Source organism: Sander lucioperca, chromosome 14 (assembly GCF_008315115.2).
Source record: "Sander lucioperca isolate FBNREF2018 chromosome 14, SLUC_FBN_1.2, whole genome shotgun sequence".
NCBI classification, from domain to species: Eukaryota; Metazoa; Chordata; class Actinopteri; order Perciformes; family Percidae; genus Sander; species Sander lucioperca.
The window spans coordinates 19,711,978-19,730,895 of record NC_050186.1 but is presented as its reverse complement, the minus strand read 5'-3'; the positions used below and the strand labels follow the sequence as shown (position 1 = coordinate 19,730,895).

At 41.1% G+C, this 18,918-nt stretch overlaps 1 protein-coding gene and 1 long non-coding RNA gene across 2 annotated transcripts; one reads left to right on the top strand and one right to left on the bottom strand.

The window, feature by feature from the left end:
* Positions 1–3,597: 3,597 nt before the first annotated feature.
* LOC116047034 lies at positions 3,598–6,129 on the bottom strand. Its single transcript, XR_004104299.2, has 4 exons — positions 6,077–6,129; positions 3,925–4,003; positions 3,779–3,840; positions 3,598–3,693 (listed from the first exon to the last, which is right to left on the bottom strand). It is a non-coding gene; the product is annotated as an uncharacterized LOC116047034 (long non-coding RNA).
* Positions 6,130–6,509: 380 nt separating this feature from the next.
* Positions 6,510–7,708, top strand: LOC116047492 (tripartite motif-containing protein 44-like). Its single transcript, XM_031296346.1, has 3 exons — positions 6,510–6,525; positions 7,012–7,271; positions 7,512–7,708. Exons 1-3 carry the CDS (start codon positions 6,510–6,512, stop codon positions 7,554–7,556), a joined length of 321 nt encoding a protein of 106 aa, XP_031152206.1. The 3' UTR covers positions 7,557–7,708.
* Positions 7,709–18,918: the final 11,210 nt, after the last annotated feature.

Here is an 18,918-nt window from a genome sequence, read left to right as displayed (position 1 = left end):
TGTCGAATGCAGCACTAAGATCTAATAAGACAAGTACGGAGACAAGTCCTTTGTCAGCAGCAGTTAGAAGGTCGTTAGTGATTTTCACCAGTGCCGTCTCTGTGCTATGATGCATTCTAAATCCTGACTGAAAGTCTTCAAATAGACTATTTCTATGCAGAAAGTCACACAATTGATTAGCGACTACCTTCTCAAGGATTTTGGAGAGAAACGGGAGGTTAGATATAGGTCTATAGTTGGCTAAGACCTCAGGGTCGAGGGTGGGTTTTTTCAGAATAGGTTTTATCACAGCTACTTTAAAAGACTGCGGTACGTGACCCGTTAATAAGGACATATTGATCGTATCTAGTAATGTGGTGTTGACCACGGGTAGTGCTTCTTTAAGTAGCTTCGTTGGAATGGGGTCTAAGAGACAGGTAGTTGGCTTAGCTGAAGAGACCCTTAACATTAATTGTTGGAGGTCTAAAGGATAAAAGCCGTCTAAATAAGTATCAGGTCTTATCGTTCTCTCTAGCCCTCCTGCGCCCAATGGTGAGTCGTTGGAAGCTGTGGGCAGAAGGTGATGAATTTTTTCTCTAATTGTTATAATTTTATCATTAAAAAAGGTCATGAAGTCATCACTGCTCAGAGCTATAGGAATAGATGGCTCAATAGAGCTGTGACTATCTGTCAGCCTGGCTACAGTGCTGAAAAGAAACCTTGGGTTGTTCTTATTTTCTTCTATTAGTGTTGAGTAATAGTCTGATCTGGCATTTCTGAGGGCCCTCCTATAATTTTTTAGACTATCTTGCCAATCCACACGAGATTCTTCCAGTTTGGTGGAACGCCATTTACTTTCAAGTTTTCGTGAGATTTGTTTTAATTTGCGAGTTTGGGAGTTATACCAAGGTGCTAGTTTCCTTTCCTTCATCATCTTCTTTTTGAGAGGAGCAACCGAGTCTAAAGTAGTCCGTAGGCAGGCCGTAGCAGCGTCTACAAAGATATCAAGTTGGGAGGGACTAGAGTTAACATAACAGTCCTCTGTTATATTAAGGCATGACATTGAGTTAAGTGCTGTTGGAATAGCTTCCTTAAATTTAGCTATAGCACTGTCAGATAAGCATCTAGTGTAGAAACTTTTATTTAATTTCGTATAGTCTGGTAGTAGGAATTCGAAAGTTATTAAAAAATGGTCTGATAATAAAGGATTCTGCGGAAATACTATTAAATCGTCAATTTTGATGCCATATTCTAGCACAAGGTCGAGGGTGTGGTTAAAACAGTGCGTGGCCTTATGCACCCTCTGACTGAAACCAATAGAATCTAGCAGTGAATTGAAAGCAGTACTAAGGCTATTGCTCTCAATGTCCACATGGATATTAAAATCACCTACAATAAGTACTTTGTCTGATTGAAGGACTACGCATGATAAAAACTCTGAGAATTCAGATAAAAACTCAGAATATGGACCTGGTGCTCGGTAAACAACAACGAATATAATAGGCTGTACTGTTTTCCATGTTGGGTGTTGAAGATTAAGAACAAGGCTTTCAAACGAGTTATAATTTAGTTTAGGTTTAGGATTAATTAACAGGCTTGAGTCAAATATGGCTGCAACTCCCCCTCCTCGGCCTGAGCCTCGTGGAATTTGGGTATTATTATGACTGGGAGGAGTGGCTTCGTTTAAACTAACATATTCGTCATGGCCCAGCCAGGTTTCGGTGAGGCAGAATAAATCAATGTGGTTATCTGATATCAATTCGTTTACCAATAATGCTTTCGATGACAGAGATCTAATATTTAATAGTCCACATTTGATTTTCCTATTCTGTTCTATTGTTGCAGTGGTTGTTTTAATTCCAATTAGGTTGTTTAGTATAGCACCTCTTTTGTTAGCGTTTGGTTTAAACGGTCTCAGTCGGGGGACAGACACGGTGGTTATGGGATTATGAATGGGTGATTGCTCTGAAGGGAGCACAGAGGGGCGTGTAGCGCTGTATCTCTGATTATTGACTTTGGGAGAGTGTGTCTGGTCAGTGTGCTTGTGGGAGTGTTTACGGGATGTAAACAGTCAATCAGAGGTCTGGGTATGCAGGGCGTGGTGCAAATTTTCACGTAGCATCTGGCTTCCGCGTGTATTGGGATGAATCCCATCCCTGCTGAACAGGGAGCCACGTTCCCAAAACAGATTGAAGTTGTCAATAAAACCTATCCTGTGAATACTGCATGTGAGCTGGAGCCAGGTGTTAAGGGAGAGTAGTCTGCTAAAGAGGCCTGATCCGCGACCTAGAGATGGAAGTGGGCCCGAAATAAAAACCGACTTCCCAGTGCTTTTTAAAGCCTCAATGAGAGTGGTAAAGTCTCGCCTTGTGCGCTCACACTCCTGAATCCGAGTGGACATGTCGTTATGTCCACAATGGACCACGATGCGTTTGATAGAGGTCGGAAATGAGGGTATCAGGTCCATAACTTTAGCCAGGATGTCTGCAACTTTGGCTCCGGGAAAACAGTGTGTGACAGCATTATGAAACCGTAAGTCTCTAGTGATGGAGTCCCCAATAATTACTGTGGTTAGGGGGAAGAGCGGACGAGGAGTGGGGGGGGTGTGGGTAGCCGGTGACGGGAGCAAAACAGTCAGTGTCGGTTTCAGATGGGCAGGGAAAAGAAGAGGAAGAATGCTTACCGTTCGGTTGTGGAGATTGTTTTTGAGGAACGTTGTCATTTGGCCGATCCAGGCAGTGTAGGCCACCGGACCGTCTGACTACCGCATCCCTCAGAAGCTTTCGCCGCGCGGTAGCAATCGTCTTCCGTGACGACGGCTGGTCAGTCTGCTTTGAAGCGGGGCGAGCCCGGTGAGCCGCACTGGCCACCACCGGCTCCGACTCCGACAAAGCATTGAAGCGGTTGGAGAGGCTGAGGGCAGGAGGCGATGGAGCCCTACCCGAGGCTCTCTTTCGGCCGCAAACCACCTCAGTCCAGGGTGGCTTGATAACCGGTGTCGAGCAGGACGATGGGCGTGGGTAGGCAGCTGGGTCCCATGGCGCGGTATCCTGGAAGGCCGCCGAGAGAGATGAGATCCGGAGCGACTGATTATGAGCCACGTCCAAGCAGGCGGTTAACAAAGTATCTTTGGTTTTTAAGTCCTCGGAAAGCCGACGAACATCTTCCCTGAGGTCAGCAATTTCTTTGTTTGTATTATTGAACAACGAGGAAATCCTGAGGGGGAGTGGGGACTCGCCAGGTGTAGAGGTTGCCATGAAGCTAGCGTTAGTTTAGCCGGTAGGCCTAGTCTTGATAAATTAGCGTGAGGCTAATACTTACTTACACGTAAAAATGTATCTTTGGTTTTAAAAACACTTTATTAGTATAATAAAAACTAGGCGATAGAGCCGACTGTTAGGTAGGAGGTTGAAGGCAGCTGCCGGCTGCCTCGTCCCCGCCGACTGCTGTCGCTTGTGGATATTGCTCTGAAAAACTACAATGATTTAAGAAATATCAGTGATACTTATCAACATTTATTGAATTGATTGTATATGTCAGCAGACATTACAGACACCTATTCATGTAAGCAGAGAACACAATAGTTTGTTATCTCTTTTATCACTTGGATTATGCAGGTGATGGTGAAGAAACAGGGGTTCCTTGTAGATCTCTGGCACTTTGAGGACAGACAGATCCAGCAACTCTCCAATGTTGTCTTTGTATAGTGTGCTCCTATTTAAGACAAATTCATAGACAACAACACATAAGATATTAGGTGTACATAGCTTTCTTTAACGTCATTACTATCTTACCTTACCTTCTCTGCTTTGGTTTTGTGGACATCACAGTAATTTTCTCTCCCTGGCCTTGTTGTGCACCCTGTGAAGGGATAAGCAAGATAAAGAAATGATAAGTGTAGGTAACATGATGTGTGTGTAGTTGTAGTATTTGAATTACAATAACATTATTATCAGACTTGCCAATGTTCTTGATTTGTGCCACTACTGCCTGCCCTCTGCACACAGGTGAGTACAGGGGGAACCTATGAAGGTAAATATGGTGCAAAAAGGGAGAGCTTGTAGAATACAATGTGAGAACTTGCAGAACAAAAAATCTGAACTTGTATGTTAAAATTTGCACTTGTACAAATTTTATTTGCACTTGTAAAAATAAAATTTGCACTTGTAAAAAATATTCACACACGTGATCTGAATTTGAAGTCATACAAAGAAAAAAAACATGAGAGCTTGTAAAAACAATCTGAACTTGTAAATTGAAATTTGCACTTGTAGAAAATGTTCACACACCTGTATTCTGAATGTGAAGTTACAGAAAAAATATTCACAAATGTATAGATTGATATTTACATGAACACAATGACAGCTGCAAACTTATAATGCAACATTTACTCGTATACTTTTTTTTTACTCTGGTTCATTTTCCATCACAACCACAACTCAGTGATTACAACCTCTCAAATCTGTCACTGCAACTTCACATATGTGCTCTCTCGCATAACAAAGTGGCCAATCTGCGCACCTCGACTTTCACAACACTCTTGACGATACATTTGGTGCAAAACTAATTTGTACCTGTGGACTTAGGCTGTGGAGCTCTGAGCTAACAGAACGGGAAAAGCCTTCTTATATACAGTCTATGCCAGATGAGGGACAACTCTGTCTGGCTTATTTATGTAGCATGGAAACTTGGTGGAATAGCATGCTAACGTTAGCTAGCTAACTAGCAGCCAGCCCGCTTCTAAATAAATACCTTTTAATTATCTAAACACTTTTTAACAGTCAAACTAAAACACTGGCGGTGAGCTCCACGGCCTGTAGCCGCAGACGGACCGTCATCAGTGGGGATCGACCAGCGTAGCAACACTGCTTTTGCCAGAAAGCTTCGCTGCCGACCTCGACCTGCAGTCGGAGCTCCAGCGGGACACGGAGAGCCCCACATTCGGTAGCAGCGGCCCATCCCCCGGCCATGACCAGAGCTTGCTTTGCTTATGTTGTGCATCCCTGCTAAGAATTGCACCCGCTTGGGCAGAAACAATAATTTCTGCAGAATTCATTGCTGCCGAAAATTGCATCTAGGTAGCAAGGAAATGCTACTACAGAGTCTGATAAAACATTGATGTCTCTAAACCTTCTAAAATCCTAATCATTATTGATGAACATGACAAAGAGATTTACTATTGCCTAGTTTTTAAACAGTACTTTGCCTTATAAAATCATTATTTTCCCTAGTGGATGCAATTCTCGGCAGGGATGCGAAACTTGGCACCTGTTACCCACTGATGACGGTCCGTCTGCGGCTGCAGGCCGTGGAGCTCACCGCCAGTGTTTTAGTTTGACTGTTAAAAATGTTTAGACAATTAAAAGGTATTTATTTAGAAGCGGGCTGGCTGCTAGTTAGCTAACGCTAGCATGCTATTCCACCAAGTTTCCATGCTACATAAATAAGCCGGACAGAGTTGTCCCTCATCTGGCGATAGAAACCCTGATTTTCCCATAGACTGTATATAAGAAGGCTTTTCCCGTTCTGTTAGCTCAGAGCTCCACAGCCTAAGTCCACAGGTACAAATTAGTTTTGCACCAAATGTATCGTCAAGAGTGTTGTGAAAGTCGAGGTGCGCAGATTGGCCACTTTGTGATGCGAGAGAGCACATATGTGAAGTTGCAGTGACAGATTCGAGAGGTTGTAATCACTGAGTTGTGGTTGTGATGGAAAATGAACCAGAGTAAAAAAAAAAAAGTATACGAGTAAATGTTGCATTATACGTTTGCAGCTGTCATTGTGTTCATGTAAATATCAATCTACACATTTGTGAATATTTTTTCTGTAACTTCACATTCAGAATACAGGTGTGTGAACATTTTCTACAAGTGCAAATTTCAACTTACAAGTTCAGATTGTTTTTACAAGCTCATGTTTTCTTTCTTTGTATGACTTCAAATTCAGATCACATGTGTGTGAATATTTTTTACAAGTGCAAATTTTATTTTTACAAGTGCAAATTTTAACATACAAGTTCAGATTTTTTGTTCTGCAAGTTCTCACATTGTATTCTACAAGCTCTCCCTTTTTGCACCATATTTACCTTCATAGGAACCAATGGGATTTTGAGTTGGGAGTAATGTGCTGACTGGAACAACACAGTAGTGTTCTTTTCTGTTCAGTTTGCTTTGTATTGATTTCATTAGGGTAAAAATAAATAACTGCTATTTTAAATAGTGTTTTATTATAGTACTGAAATTGTACTTACAACTTTCAGACTGATGAGAATTTAATTATTTTTATACTACTGTTATAAGAATTTAGAACAATATTTGAAAAACACAACAGTGGTGAAATTGTACTTAAGGTTATAACTTTTTAAACAAACTGATATGAATCCATCATTTTCAGACTAATGTTATATGAAGGAATGAAGACTAAATTCTGACGAACAACACACAACAGTGATGCATAAACTGACACAAACAATCCAGTTTCTTTAGTTTTTTCAGTTATATTACGGTTTAGGTTTTACTATTGGCTCTAACATGTCTGAAATTAAGAGTGAAGTTAGGGTCAACTAAGTGTAGGTCCATCATTAATAAAAGCATCCTGTCACTGTCCGTCATATGTTGTTCAATCTAGCTAAACTCTATAAAGAAAATCTTTGTTTACGGGCATCAAGCTAGGCTATATGCTAGCGCCATATGCATATCAGACCTGTCTCCAAACTTTCCTTCCCTCAGTGTCATCAAAACTGATGCAGAGTTGTGGCCGGGTTGACTCAGTGGGTAGAGCAGGCGCACATATACTGAGAGGTTCATGCAATGGCGGTTCTACACGTAGGCCTAGGGAGGCCCATGCCTCTGTAGACATGTCCCTGCCCCAATAACAAATACATTTGAGTAAAGTAATCAACAGGTTATTTTCCCGTGTTAAGTAGGGAGGGATGGCTAGGCAACGAAATGTAATGCATGCCCCTACGTTTTTTCTTCTTCTAATAGTTATCATAAAAACGAGGAAGGGACATAGCGTCCTTTTTTGCTCCAGTAAACAAAAAAGTGAGAAAAACAGCAGTGAGAGAAACAAATCAAGGTGTTGAAGAGCAGGAAGAAGGAGAGCCAGAGGAGTCAGTGGATGTTGGAGAGAGGGCATGTGATGAAAGTGAGGGCTCTGACACAGAGAGGGAAATTCCAGAGGATGAGGAGGATGAAGAAGAGGGTAAGGAGGAAGAAAACATACAGGGACAGAGAGAGGAACAGCCAGAGGGACAGCAAGTGGATCCATGTGGATCAAGTACTGCACATCAGGTTTGTGATAAAGAAGGTTCTTACTATTTGCAAAGCAGTGCAATTACAATTTCATTGTACGCCTACTGTGTGTCCTTAAAATGGTGCTTTCTGCTTTAAATTTTTTTTTTGTCAATATGGCTGTAATGTTTCTTTTTTTTTTAAGTAAATACTTGGCCTACATTTTGAAATACATGCATATATACATAAGTAAATACATGTTGTAGTTGTGCCCTATGTTTACTGTACATCTTTCTACAGAAATCAGCAAGTCCAAGAATGATGTACCAGTACAGCCCAACTTGAATCTATTCCCAACCATTTTGATGGAGGACAGAAGACGGAGCTTCAGGCCAAACTGGTATAATCTTCATCCATGGCTTGAGTATTCTGTCATGATGGACTCGAAATATTGCTATGCATGTAGACATTTTTCATTTTGTATTGCCCTACCTCTCTTGCACCTACTCACTCTTGTACAAAATAAATGTTTATATAATTTTAAAGTAAAATAAAGTTTATAATCTTTAAATATCATTTGTTGCCATTTTTTAATGTGCCCCTCTGGTTAAACACTGGCCCCTCCTTTGCCCCCCTAGTAAAATTTGTCTGGAACCGCCACTGGGTTTATGCCTCGACACAGAGGTCCAGGCTTCGAATCCGACCTGTGACGATTTCCTGCATGGCTTCTCCCTCTCTCTCCCCTTTCTCACCTAGCTGTCCTGTCAAAAATTTAAGGTGGAAAAGCCCAAAAAAATTATCTTTAAAAAAAAAAAAAAAAAAAACTGATGCAGAGTCTGAGCATATCACTGCTGGCCCTGGTTTTACCTCCTCTACCCACTGCAGAGCCCAAATTATAGCCATCAACTCTGTTGTATACTGAAACCCCCTCAGACAGTAAAATGCAAACCCTTACTTCCCAGTTTGTGGGTCTTGAGCCCCGTCTGTAAACATTTGAATGTACTGTCCCCAGGTGTTCCTTAGCCTTTCTCCAACTATTTCACCATATGCTGCAGTGCTCTTATGTGATTTTCTTGAGTCTAATACAGTAAAATCAATCTCTGGCGTAGGTCAAATACATTGTGGTATAGCTGGCCAGTGAACTATAGGGGCAACCCCCTCCTCCCCAAACTCTATCCTCTTCATAACCTTATTTACTTTAAAGATAAAATATTCCCTCTTCACTTTTTCTCCTCCAAAATCCCAAGCACTTTCCAAAGCTAGCTTCTGTACGTTTTCCCCTTGGTGTCCCCTCAGTTTAGATAAATATTGCATTGCCAACTTGGATCTTCAAATTTTCAATTGGGTCTCCCCACCATTTCTACAGATCCATGGACTGCAACTTCAGCTATCTTAAATACGAGCAGGAGTCAATCAGGAGGATTCGAAACAGGTGTGCCACGCCGCTGCCTACTTCCTACACAGCTCACATGGAAAAGTACCAAGAGCCTTGCACAGAGTGGGATGGGTCTCATTCACTGTGTGATTTTGAGTTTTCTGTGCTTGCCATTGTGTTCCTGTAGCCCTGCATAACTTCCCTTGTACACCTGTTTTGTATCTAGCCTCGTCAGCCTGCCTTTGTGTTGCCAGTCATTGGTGTCTTGTTACCCAATCAGTGTTTCCCTCACTATTTCTGTTCCCTTCCCACTCCAGTTGTACCTTGTCTTGTGATAAGATTCTTGTGTAATTTTACCTGTCTGTTCTTTGTCTTTTTTGTCGTGTGTGCCTGCGTTTCTCCTCGTGTTCTGTCTATCTTAGTTTTCCAGTTTGGAGACTACAATAGTTTGCTCTTATTAAAGATATAAAATCCTGGATGACCTACAATCTTCTGATGTTAAACTCAGACAAAACTGAAGTTATTGTGCTGGGCCCTAAACACCTCCGAACCTCATTATCTAAAGATATAGCTACTTTGGATGGTATTTCCCTGGCCTCCAGCACTACTGTCAGAAATCTAGGAGTTATTTTTGATCAGGATATATCCTTTGACGCCCACTTAAAACAAACCTCAAGAACAGCCTTTTTTCACCTTCGTAACTGCCAAAATTAGGCACATTCATATATACACACATAGTGTGTGGGGGGGGGAGTGTGTGGTAGAGGGAGAAGTGAGAGAGTGACGGCGATTAGCTCCGGAGTGAGTTCCGACTCTAGAGTCATAGTGAGAGAAACAAAGTGTCTCCCCCGTTCTTTCTGACCACGGTGGGAAATCTGGAGCAGGAAAAGTTAACTCTCTCCTTGATTTCATGTTTATGGAGAAGGAGAACCAGGAAATGAGTCAGGGAGGAAATGCAACTACCCAGAGCGGCCCCACTGGTTGAGAACCACTGCACTAGAGCACTGCACTCCCAGAATTCAGAGCTACTGGTTCCTAGAGTCTCTAAAAGTAGAATGGGAGCCAGAGCCTTCAGCTACCAGGCTCCTCTCCTGTGGAACCAGCTCCCAGTCTGGGTTTGGGGGACAGACATTGTCACCACATTTAAGAATAAACTTAAAACTTTCCTCTTTGATAAAGCTTATAGTTAGGGAGTGAGGAGTAGCAGCGTTCGCCAAGACCGGCGGGGGAGGGTGTATACCTGCAGACACAGCACCCCTTCTCTTCTCTGCTTCTCTTCATAGTCGTCAGATTCATCTACCAACCCTTATAGAACTGGCTCAGGTTTGCCTTGCACCAGCTCTTAATTATGCTGTTATAGTTTTAGACTGCCGGGAGACTTCCTTCCTTTGACACACTGAGCTCCTCTCTCCTCTCTCTTTCCATCTGTGCATCCATGTCCCAGAAATGCTTGTTACTAACCTAGCTCTGGGGAGCTTATTCCCCGGAGTCCTTATGTTTTTTTCGCCCAGCAGTTTTCCTTGGATTAGGGTGGCACCTAAATCATGGTTGTAGCTGTCGCCGTGGTCCTGCTCCGCGCCTTGCTATGCCCTGCTACACCCTGCTATGTTCTGCAGTGCCCTGCTACACCCTGCTATGCTAGACCTACTCTATCTGTAAAGTGTCTTGAGATAACTCTTGTTCTGATTTGATACTATAAATTAAATTGAATTGAAATTGAATTGAAATTGAATCTTAAGTTCCTGTGTCCTGCCGGCTTTTGGGTCCAAACTTGCACTAACCATGACACAAACAGTTTCTTCAGAGGACATTTGGCATTGCTGGGGGGATTTATAGAAACTTAATGTAAAATAAATCCTAATTCTAGGGCAACAATTTATGATTTTTCTATTTAACAATTAATATATGTCAGAAAGTCACATTTACAACAGAGCTAAAGGTGACAGTGTTAAACAAAGAAGATATCTGCAAAAAAATGTTGCTGGTTGTAAGAGCATTAAAGTGCTCATATTATGCTCATTTTGGGGTTCATAATTGTATTATCCGGACACTCCTGAGAACCCGGAACTCTGCCTTCAAGTCAGGTGACAAAGAACAGTACAGCGTGGCGAGGGCAGAGCTGCGGAGAGGCATCAAAACTGCTAAGGCGGCTCATAAGAGGAAAGTGGAGGACCACCTCACCAACAACAACCTGCGGCTGGTGTGGCAGTACAGCCAACTACAAAGGCTCCACACCCGTCACTATCATCGCTGACGCATCGCTGGCTGAGAATTTGAACATTTTCTTTTCCTGCTTTGAGATAGAGGCTCCACACACAGCTGCACGGCCACCACAGACCTCCAGTCACAGTACACTCACACTCCAGGAACACCAGGTGAGGCAGGTGGTGAAGACTGTGAACATCAGAAAAGCAGCCGGTCTGGATGGTGTACTCGGAAAAGTACTCAGTGCCTGTGCTGACCAGCTAGTGGGAGTCCTGACTAGGTTGTTCAACCTCTCACTGTCACAGGCTACCATCCCCCAGTGCCTGAAGTCAGCTACCATCATCCCTGTCCCAAAGTCTCCTGCCCCAAAGTGCCCCAACGACTACAGACCTATTGCCTTAACATCTGTAGTCATGAAATGCTTTGAGAGGCTCGTCTTGCACCACATCAAGGCCTGTCTCCCCTCAAACCTGGACCCATATCAGTTTGCCTACAGAGCTAACAGATCAACGGAGGACGCCAAATCTCTACAGCTCTTCACACAGCACTTAGCCACCTCGAGCAGCCGGGGAGCTACGTCAGGATGCTGTTCATAGACTACAGCACGGCATTTAACACCATTGTTCTTGATATCCTGGTGGACAAGCTGACCAACATCGCTCTCCCCCCCTCCACCTGTGCCTGGATCAAGAACTTCCTGACTGACAGCCCTCAAACGGTTAAGGTAGGCACCACCTGCTCCTCCACCCTGACCCTCAGCACAGGCTCCCCCCAGGGCTGTGTGCTGAGCCCTCTCCTGTATTCCCTGTACACGCATGACTGCACAACCATCCACCCCTCCAATACATCATTAAATTTGCAGATGACACTACGGTCATCGGCCTCATCAGTGGAGGGGATGATACTGCGTACAGGGACGAGGTCAACAGGCTGGCAGGTTGGTGCTCTGAACACAACCTGCTGCTCAACACCAGCACAACTAAGGAGATGGTCATAGACTTCAGGAAACACAAGGGGGAACCAGCCCCACTGAGCATCAACTGCCCCAGTGAGCATCAACTGAGCTGTGTTCAGCAGGTGTCCTCCCACAAATTCCTTGGGATATATATAGCTGAAGACCTCTCCTGGACTGCCAACGCATCCGCGCTGGTAAAAAAGGCCCGACAGCGACTCCACTTCCTAAGGATACTTAGAAGGAACCATCTGGAGGAAAAACTGTTAGTGGCCTTTTACCGCAGCACCATTGAGAGTGTCACTGGTGTACTGTATTACGGCTTGGTACGCCAACTATAATATGGCGGACAGAAAGAATCTGCAGAGGGTCATAAAGACAGCAAAGCGCATAGTCCTCTACCCTCGCTAGAAGACATCGCCAGCACGCAATGTCTCAGGAGAGCTAGGGCAATCACTGCCGACCTCTCACACCCAGGACAGCACCAGGTGCCGTAAAAGCAGGACAAATAGACTTTAAAACAGTTTCTTTCCATGGGCCATCAGGTCCCTGAATTTATAAATGTGTGTACGTTATGATGTGTAAATGTTGTATATATTGCTTCCTTTTATTGTTTTTATTGTTTATATTTATATTTATTATGCACTGGCTGAAGAAGCACTGCAATTTCATTGTATACCTGATGTGCAATGACAATAAAGATTCTTATCTTATCTTATTTAGCGGTTGTACCAGATTTACAGGTTACCAGGTTTACATGGTTTAATTTTTAAAAAATTTAATTTGTTGTACTGCACATTGCTGCAGCTCCTCTTTTCACCCTGTGTGTTGAGCTCTCTGTTTTAGCTACAGAGTGAGGCATCTCACTTCTGTTCCATCTTTGTTGGGAGTCGCACATGCTCAGTACCTAGGTAAGGACTACTAGCCAGTCAGAAGCAGAGTATGAGGACGTGCACTGACAGTACCTAGATAAGGACTACTAGCCAGTCAGAAGCAGAGTATGAGGACGTGTCCTGACAGTACCTAGATAAGGACTACTAACCAGTCAGAAGCAGAGTATGAGGGCGTGCCCTGACAGTACATAGGTAAGCACTGCTAGCTAATCAGAAGCAAAGTATGAGGGCGTGCCACGCTAGCAGCTAGGCGAGCATTATAACGTTACAAAGTGACGCACTTTCGTCACGGAAGCAAAGGCTTGACTACAATAGAGCTGTTTGGAGCAGTTTGTGAACAGTGTTTTCTGTTGGAGATGGTAAGTGCCTTTGGAGTGGACTTTGGGCTTTTTCACTTTGTACACCTATTACATGCACAAAAAAGATATATAACACAATAAAGGAAAGGGAAAAAGCATAATATGAGCACTTTAAAGTCAAAGGCACTCTGAAGAGCAAAACTTCACCAATGCCCAGAGTGTTGCAAATAATCTGTTGGCCACTAGAGACTCCCATAATCTCATCACATACTGCAGTATAAACTGTACTACATGCACAACATTTTTTCTAGTCATTAGAGTTTGTTGTATTCTGTGCTTGTACAACAGTGAGGAGGAGCAAGTGTATTTCTACAGAAGTCTGTAAACTGACAGGACACAAGCATAGAGGCCTTTTTCCACAGAAGGCATTACTTATACTGCAAAACTACATTTGACATGTCACAGTAGGAAAAACACAGGTGTAAATAATAAAATTAGTGATGTGTCCTTAGGGCTATTTCACAAAACCTAGATAGCAGATTAAGCCAGGATTTCCCAGTTATCCTGGATTTAGAAATTCTGCTTTTGTGAAACAGCCCCCTGGTATTATGGATGCTGGCTCACTGTTGTGTCATTACTGGGACACTTGAATAGAACAGAGCCTTAATTAATGTAATTAATAACACTTGTGCTTTCTCTACTATGAAAAAGGTCTATCTAAACCTTATTACGCCAATAGACATCAAAACACAAACGTGGTGACAGCTTTGACAAATGTAAATTTTACTACATAATTTTGATTTAGAAAGTAATATTTACATACTATCTCATAGTATTGATTTACCATGAGCATAGTTGGTCGAGGTGGAGCTCATTTTAAACTATTTTGTATCGGACTGCAACTAATGATTATTTTCATTAATCTGCTGATAATTTTCTCCATTACTCGATTGATTTTTTAGTTTGTAAACATTATATGAAATGCCATCACAATTACCCAGAGCCCATAGTGACACCTTCACAATGTTTGTTTTGTCCAACCAACAGTCCAAAGCTCAACATTATTAAAAATGTATAATACATAATATTATCATATTTGTAAAGCTATAACCATGTTTGCATAAAACATTTCTTCAATGATTATCAAAATAATTGGCAATTCTTTTTTTGTCATTCGACTAACTGATTAATCGACTAATCATTACAGCTGTACTTGCATAATACTGTTGGAAAGTTTAATATAACAAAATATATTTTATAAACTTCATGTTTGTGTGTAAAGATCTCAATTTGTAAAGTAACTAAAGCTGTCAGATAGCCTAAATGTAGTTAAGGAAAAAGAACATTATTTCCCTAAATGCACTTAGTTATTTCCACCACTGGGGGGTTCCGGCAAGATGGTGGGTTGAGCAGTCGCAAAGTAGTCCCAAAATATAGTTAGAAGTTGTTGAATGTCCACTCTGAAGTGTAAAAATGGATCCGAAACGTGTCATTAAACCTGCAACACTTAAAACAGATCACAAAGGAAAGAAATCCTCGCCTAACGTCAAAAGAATTGAAAACATGCGTGAAGAGGAGCATGACTATGCTATGGATGTATCTCTGCTAAATAAAAGGGACCGCTCTGGTAATGATGGCCAAGTCAACTGAAGTCGCTGAGAGTAATGAAGTTTCTATTAAGACTATTTGGAGGCGATACTGGCCCTGGAAAAGAGAGTGGATGTAAAGCTAGCTGACTTACGTGAGCGAACAAAGCAAAGCAGCGCCATGATTGCTAGCTTAGCGAAGACCGTCCAGTTCAACACGGAGGTACTGACAGAATGTAAAAAGAAAGTAGATCTGGAGAAACAAAACCACCATCTTTGCAAAGAGAATAATGAGCTTAAAGAGAGAGTCAAAGAACAAGAAAGGTACAGGATGAGGTGGTGCCTCTGAATAAAATGTTTGGAAGAGAAATAAGACGAAGATATCCGTACGCAGGTCACCCAAATCCTGGTTATGATTGCTCCAGATATTGGGTCAAAGCTGAAAGAAGCAGTGGACATTGTCCACAGAGTCGGAAAGAAGATTTACAACAAGATCAGGCATATCATTGTTCTTTTCACTAAAAGATGGGTGAAGGAAGAAATCTGGCGTCGGACCAAAAACTCTTCGGTCTGTAAAGAGAAAGGCATCCGCTTTGCTGAGGTTCTGCCACGGGAGGATTGGGAAGAAAGACGGAGGTTGTGGCCTCTAATTGAACAAGCAAGGCGGTCTGGGAAACTTGCTTTCTTTTGGGGTCCACATGGATACATCGACGGATGGACTGTTTATGGTTATAAAGCAGTGGAAACTTTTGGAGGGACGAAACTTTTTAAAAAAAGCCTACGGTTTTTTTCTTGGTCTGAGTGAGTTAAGTTAACCACTGTTAAACTAGCAGTTTTTTGTTTTCTCATTTCTGGTGTTCATGGTAAATGAGAAAATTTGTTTTCGTTCTTTGAATGTTAGGGGCTTGAAAGACATTGTTAAAAGAAAAGCACTTTTTTTGTTTTGTAAAGGGCAAAAATCTCATTGTTTGTTTTTACTAACGACAAAACACACACAGGTCATTTTGGTCTTGTCAATGGAACCATTTGGCAACTTTTTAAAAGTAAACTTTCGATTCAGAATCTTATTGGCATCCATTTCGGCGTCTCGCGCTCGCCATCCACTCAAAACGTAACGTTAGCCTACTACTCTTTGGCCGGCTCACAAGCCCAAACAAGTGTGTGCGGTATGCCTGTTGTTTAGTTTCCGGTCTAGCTAGATCCGGTGTGGTGTTGTAGTTTTTCTAACGTTACTAGCTGTTGCAACAGCATGTGAAAAAAACTACAAAGTTTGCTATGCCAAAAAGAACGTTAATCTCGCAATAAAAAAAGTTGACGCCGTTAAAATGGGTTTGCGTTATATCCGTTAATAACGCGTTTAACTGACAGCACTAGATTTTACAAAAGACTCATTCTTCTGAAGCTGATGCAGCTTTTTGGACTAATCAATGGGAAGACAAAATCTTATTTAGTCATGGTTCTAACCGATCTGGAGGGGTGGCAATATGCTTCAACAAGTTCCCTGGAGAAACAGTGACTCATTTAGCCGATGGAGACGGACATTATTTGATGGTGGTAATGAAGGTGGAAAGTTTATTCTTGATAATAACCAATGTTTATGGTTATAATAATGATGCTCAAAACAAAATACTGGTGGAAAATATCACAAATGTGATTTCAGAGTTAAAAGATAGATAGATGGTGTGGTATCTTTAGTTTCGTTGCTGTAATGCTGTATGGAAGAAGTATTCGCTGACACTGACCTTGATTATAAAAAGGTTTATTACATCAAAGATTTCAGCATCATGACAGATTCTGCAGAACCCGGAGAGGACAGTTCTCAATTCTCAAAATGGTCACTCTGAAGATTTTCTCTTCAAACATGAGGTTAAGTACTGTCCTGTGTAACATGAGACGTGGTGATGGGGGTGTCAGTCCTGTGCTGGGGCCAATCAGTCAGTGGCCCCCATTTGCTCCAGCAAAGTCACTTCCTCTAGAAGGTGACCTCTAACCATTTGTTTTAGCCAAATGGAACCATGTGTGTAAGTAAATTATATACTACAATAGATAGATAGATAGATAGATAGATAGATATTTATTGATCCCAAAAATGGGAAATTACAGTGTTACAACAGCAAAATATCAGTCACACAGCACAGAATATACATGAAATACTACAAACATTAAATAATAGGATACAAAGTACTGTACCCTACCGATTACATCTTAGCAGGAGGTGACTGGAATATGACACCAGATGAATGGGATGATAAAATGCCTCCTAGATTATGGAAAGCAAAGCATAATGACATCGTAGAAAGTTTTATAACAGACAACAATTTGATTGATGAATGGAGAATCCTTAATCCTGGGGTTAAAACATTTTCATGGTTTAAGCCTAATGGAGAAAGTAAATAGGATTGATTACTGGTTGGTAAGCGATCACCTTCTGACATATGTTAAACAAACTCAAAGTTCTAAAGCGCCACTATCTGATCATTGTTTCATAGATCTTATTTTAGAACCCACAGTGAGGGAAACCAGAAACAAAGGATATTGGAAGTTTAATTCTAAGATGTTACAAAATGAGGATTATTGCATTAAGGTTAGGGAAATTATAAGAGATAATGAAAAGATGATTCAATTGAAGGTTATATTGGTAGGTGGGAATTTACTAAATTTAAGATTAGAGAATTCACAATACATTTTTGCAAGGAATTAAATAGGGAAAAAAGACAATATGAAAGTAATTTTTTGCAGGAAATCAACCAGTGTTGTAGTATTTTGGACCTAAATTATCAAGGAAAAAACAAGTTAATGGAGTTACAAGTCCGGTTAGATGAGCTTTATCTTGAAAGAGCACAGGGGGCCTTTATAAGGTCAAGAGCGAAATGCATCGAGGCAGATGAAAAGAACTCCTCATATTTTAGTAGTTTGAAAGAAATAGACAGCAGCGAAACTCAATTACTATTTAATGATAAATGTGGTAGAGAGCAAAGATTTTAGAAGTATAGATAAGGAAGTGTTCTCATTTTACTCCAAATTGTACTCCTCAAATTATTCTGGTATTGAGGCTGATTAATTGTTTGATAAAATCAAGAATGCTATCCCATGCATTGATGATCCCTTTAAAGATATTTGCGAGTCAGATCTGACAATCGAGGAGTTGGATTCAGTTATTCTCAAGATGAAGTTGAACAAATCTCCAGAGACGGACGGGCTCACAACAAATTTCTATCAATTCTTTTGGAATGATGTGAGAAATTTACTATTTAAAGCGTTACTGGAGTGTATAGAGAAGAAAGAACTGATGTCATCTAACAAGGTCTAATTACTTTAATTCCTAAATCTGGTAAAGACAAGGGAATTTTAGATCATTTGAGACCAATAAAATTGTTGAATACTGACTACAAGTTACTCTCTGGAGTTGTTGCTACTAGGCTAAAGGGATGTCGACCATAATTGGTGAGACACAATTAGGTTTTCTGAAAGGAAGGTCAATTCACAACAACATAAGACTTGTTTTAGATTAACTTGAGTACAGCGATATTATTCATGATAGTGGATTTATTCTATTCTTAGATTTTTATAAAGCGTTTGATTCTGTTGAACATCCCTTTATTTTGAAAACTTTGCATCATTTTGGATTTGGGGAGAAATTTATGAATATAATTGGGATGCTATATAATGGAATCAATAGTTCTGTAGCTCTAGGGCATGGCACCTGTCCCCGATTTGAGATTAAGAAGGGAATTCGTCAGGGTTGCAGCAGCTCTCCACTTTTATTCATAATGGTAGCAGAAATGTTGTCCATTTTGATCCAGAATAGTTGCATTGAAGGGTTAGTTGTAAGTGACAGACAAATGATCATAAATCAATTGGCACAACTTTGTTTCTAAAAAATTAAAATCAGATTCCCTTAGCCTTACAAATTATTGACCAGTTGATAAATGTGAAATTTTACATTACATGATTATCCCTTGCAACCTCTATATAACATAAAGGTCAAGTCAGAAGTTAAATACTTGGGGATTGTTATTTCCAAGGATAAGACAACGTCCGACAAAATGAATGTATGGAACAATATAGACAAGTGTAAATTAATCTTAAATAGTGGCTGCAGAGAGATATCACATTTTTTGGGAGAGTCTCTATTTAAAATGGACAGCTTATCACTTATTTACCCGGCCTTCTCCTTACCCATCTCTACAAATATGATCAAAGCCATAAACAAGGTAGATTTTAATTTCATATGGAGAAACAAATGTCAGTACATAAGGAACATTGACATGGTTAAAAACTATGAAGATGGAGGTGCGAATGCGATTGATTTTGATATAATGAATGGTGTCTTGAAATTGAAATGGTTAAAATCTTTTATTAATACCAGGAAGTCATTTTGGTTTATTGTCCCCAAT

What these genes read in the sequence shown, in the direction of transcription:
- LOC116047492 (XM_031296346.1), top strand. An exon ending in GATCAAGTACTGCACATCAG is followed by an intron (nt 7,272 to 7,511) that starts GTTTGTGATAAA and finishes ATCTTTCTACAG; the next exon opens with AAATCAGCAAGTCCAAGAAT.